Genomic DNA, 3811 nt, shown 5'->3' with positions numbered 1-3811 from the left:
TCTCCAGGGAATCATTGCATACAGGAAAAGGCCAAATGTAAGGCGACTCATCACAATATAATTTATTGAGAAAATATTTAGATTTTATTGTATGTATGTTTATATTTTAATCACATACGTAATATAAACTTTAGGAAGGTCTCATTAGACAGCCATCTATAAAAGTATGTAGTATTTACATAAACGTATTATGAATATATGTTTTATATGTGTCTATGTTTTTTCTTTTAATAGGAGAGATTGCGCTCTATTCCCAGTGCTTTTGCTAGGACAGCTTTTGGTTAGAAATCTTCCTCTGACTAGCTTGACCACATTGCAGTTACTTCTGGTAACAACTGGCATGTGCTCAGTTCTGCCAAATGCCAGGTAATTTGCATACACCCTTCCTGTTGCTCGTACAACTCAGTGGAGTAGGTGATTTTTAGAGAGGGTGAGTGACCTGCCCAGAGCCAGCAGCCGACTGGAGGTGGAGGGAGATCCAATCCGCATCTGCCTGGCTGCGAGCAGCACGCTCTTCTCCAAGCCACACAGCCAGGCCTTGTTGCCCGGTTAACTGCGTATCTGGCATGCATTTATTTAAATCTCTGTGGCCACCGGAAAGGAAAGCGAGAAAGGGGGAAGTAATTAGGATGCAGTTACTGCCAAAGCAACCCTTGTAATCCAATATTCTCGCTGCAGCCAGAGCGATCCGTTTAAATGCCGATTGGGCCATGTCTCTCTGCTTCCTTTCTGGGGCTCGCATTGGTTTTAGGCACACCAGCGCATTCCTATTTATTTTGTCCCCTGTAGCTGTGTTCTCCCCTGCAGCCACCCCAGCCATGCAGGGCTCTTTTTGTCTTTTTGTCCCTCCTACATGCTCTCTTCCACTCCTGGGCCTTTGCTCGTGCAGTCCCTATTGCCTGGAAGACTCCCAGAAGCCCTCCCACCTTCTCACCTATCCAGTTAACTCTGCCTTCGGATCTCAGTGCACTGTACCCGCTTCGGAAAGCCTGTCCCTGCTGCCTCAGTGGTCTTGCCTGTGCTCACACGTGCACCTGCATTGCCCCTTCATGGCGGCCGTCATCAGGTTGTCATTTCTAGATAGGTGCAATCTGATTCTGCAACAAATGTCTCCTTAGCAGACAGTTCTAGGAGGGCAGGGACTCTGCAGCTTTTGCTCACCATTTTCCTGGCCCTTAGCTCTGTCCAAACAAAGAGCAGGCACTTAAAAGTCATTATTGAAAGAATAAATCCTTCAGATCTCAGTCTTTCCTGTCACCCTCTCTAGATTAGAACCCCCTCTCCTACCCTCAGTAGTACCCTGAACTTTTCTTCTCTAGTCCTATAATTATAGACTGGGCTGATTATTTGATTGTCTGTCTGCTCCCCTGAGGACCCCCATGAAGGCAGGGTCTGTGTTTATTTTCCTCTCCATGTGAGCTTAGTACAGTGCCTGCACAGTGTATGTCCTTGATAAACTTTTGTTGAATGAATAATCTTAGGATCTACTGATTTATTTATTTATTTATTTTTCTCATGTGTCAGTACTTTTAATGTTGTGTACATCAAATTATAGTAAAAAGACAACTATAAACAGGATGCTTTCCCTCTATATTCATGAGCAGCACACTGTGTTACAGTAAACCAAGTTTATATTCCACCATCAAGTGTGATTCTCCCATTAGTTCACTCTGTGATGGATTGTTAAGAATATCTTCAAATCCAGTAGTCTCATTATTACTCCTCAAAATATCCAGGGAAAGGCTTGTGCTTGAAAGAAATGGAAGACGCTGGACCTGCTGTACTGCCTTGAATTCCATTTGTAATTTTAGTGGAGCAAACAGACCCTGGATGTTTCTCAGTGTGGAAAAATTCATTTTATCTTGGTTGAGCTGGAAATTTTTTTCTGGTAATTCAAGAGGATGACTGGGCAAAAGTTCATCTTTCACACAAGAAAAACCTCTCTGAAGAAGATCATGATTTTCAAGAGGTCCAGTTGCTGAAAGTTCAGTAACCGGAATACTGTGCTTCAGTTGAGATCCAAGTTCTCTGGCCCTGATCTTCAGCCCCGCTCTGCGAACAGCTGCTCAGTCCCAGGCCGACTGATTTAAAAGGGAGTGATTCAGAAGTCAGAGTGTAAAGGCTACAAAAAGTGGCCCATTATTACTAATTCAGATTTGTCCTAATTTAATAAATCATCTAGTAGCATTATTAGCAATTTCCAAGCTGAATAAAACATTATTGCTATGAACAATGCCCAAGGAAACACTTCACACTTGCCCGAATCCCCTTCCTGTGATAGAATTAGGTCTCTGGCCCCGAAGGTAAATGATTTCTGCTCTAGGCAGAGACTGACTTTCTGTGAGACGGTTAAGTTTCCGGAGCCCTCCCCAGTGGAACCCCTTCCAAGGCCCTGGGAGGCGTCCTTACGATGTATGCACAGGGTCAGGTGATTTTGTAAAATTGGCAAAAGATATTTGTAATTAGTTAAGGCCATAGTCTTGCTCCACTCTGACTTCCCTTCTGTCACCTTGGCAGGGAGACAGAGTGGTGGGGGGTATCCTGGGGCTCCAGCTAAGGACAAGTTGAGTTGGGGACATGTTTAGTTTGGTTTTAGTGGAATATATTTATGTGATTTGGAGACAATTTTGTGTATAGTTAAGTCACTGCCAGCAGTCCCAATGTCAGAATGGCTTCTGGGAATACCCCTACTGCCCAGTGTGACAACTCACCTGGTGTTGTGACACCAAGGCAGTGGCCATCAGCTAGGTGGTGGCCGGTATCAACTGAGATTCTTCTGGGTCACATGCCATGGTGCTGTAGGTGTGGGGTTATCGGGGGTAGCTTTCCTGCCATCCCTGTTCTTCCCAATTTGCTGAGAATGACCTTTCGATCTTCACCCCCGCCTCCTCACCCCGTGCATCCAGCGGTGGTGTTTGCCTCTGGTTCCCTGCATTATCATCCTTTCAGGCATTACCTGAAGTACCTGGAGGGCTTCTCGTCTCCTGGCTGGACTGTGACAGGGACACAAAAGTTCTGTGTGCGGCATCACTCACTCTCCTCTGCTGCTTTGTCCTTCTGATGTGCCCTGTGGAATACAACTCTCAGAAGCACCAGGCCCAGAGGCTCCCTGCCCTCTCCCAGGACTCAAAATAAATGCACAAAGCTGTGCCCTTGACAAACAGACTGTAAGAGTAAGGAAAGGAAGATGGAGTGAGAAGCGGGCAGAGAGAAGAGAGGGGCAGATTAAGAACGGGGAGGTTAAGGCAGATGACGGAGACAGGAGCCGATGCATGGCTAAGAGATGCAGAAAAGAGACAGTTCTGACACCCTCCTCTGCCGGAAACGTGTGTGTGCATTCAGGTCACCACGAGCATGCTAATGGGCACCTTCACCCAAAGTTTGCTTCATGTCAGGCACCGAAGTGGGGACATCACGTTCCTCACCTCTCACCTGGATCATTGCACTCGTTTCCGAACTGGTTTCCCCACCTCTGCCCTTGCCCTCCAGTCTCTTCTTGACCCTGAGAGAGAATGTGAGTCAGGTCAGGCCACTCCTCTGCTCAAAACTCTCTGCTCTCGAGCCCTCTGACCTCGTTTCCCTCTGCTCTGTCCCCACCCTCAGCTGGCTCTGGTCAGACTCACTGTCCCTCAGGCATGCTGGGCTTGCTCCTGCCTCAGGGCCTCTGCGCAGGCTGTTCCCTCTGCCTGGAAGGCTGTCCCCCTGATGTCCCCCTGCCACGCATGTCCACAGAGTCACCTTCTCACGCAGCCTCTTCTTAGTCACTCCATTTAAGCGGGTGCTCCTCCCCAAAGCTCCCCGGTCCCTTTCC

General features: G+C 47.3%; 1 protein-coding gene across 1 annotated transcript; it reads right to left on the bottom strand.

Annotated features, from left to right (window-relative positions):
• Positions 1 to 1613: 1613 nt before the first annotated feature.
• Positions 1614 to 2476, bottom strand: LOC134390919 (proteasome maturation protein-like). Its single transcript, XM_063114687.1, has 2 exons — positions 2260 to 2476; positions 1614 to 2062 (listed from the first exon to the last, which is right to left on the bottom strand). Exons 1-2 carry the CDS (start codon positions 2474 to 2476, stop codon positions 1614 to 1616), a joined length of 666 nt encoding a protein of 221 aa, XP_062970757.1.
• Between the last annotated feature and the right edge of the window lie 1335 nt (positions 2477 to 3811).

The sequence above is a fragment of the Cynocephalus volans genome, chromosome 11 (genome assembly GCF_027409185.1).
Source record: "Cynocephalus volans isolate mCynVol1 chromosome 11, mCynVol1.pri, whole genome shotgun sequence".
NCBI lineage: Eukaryota > Metazoa > Chordata > Mammalia > Dermoptera > Cynocephalidae > Cynocephalus > Cynocephalus volans.
Note: the sequence above shows the minus strand (reverse complement) of the source record. Positions and strands in the feature narration are given on the sequence as shown.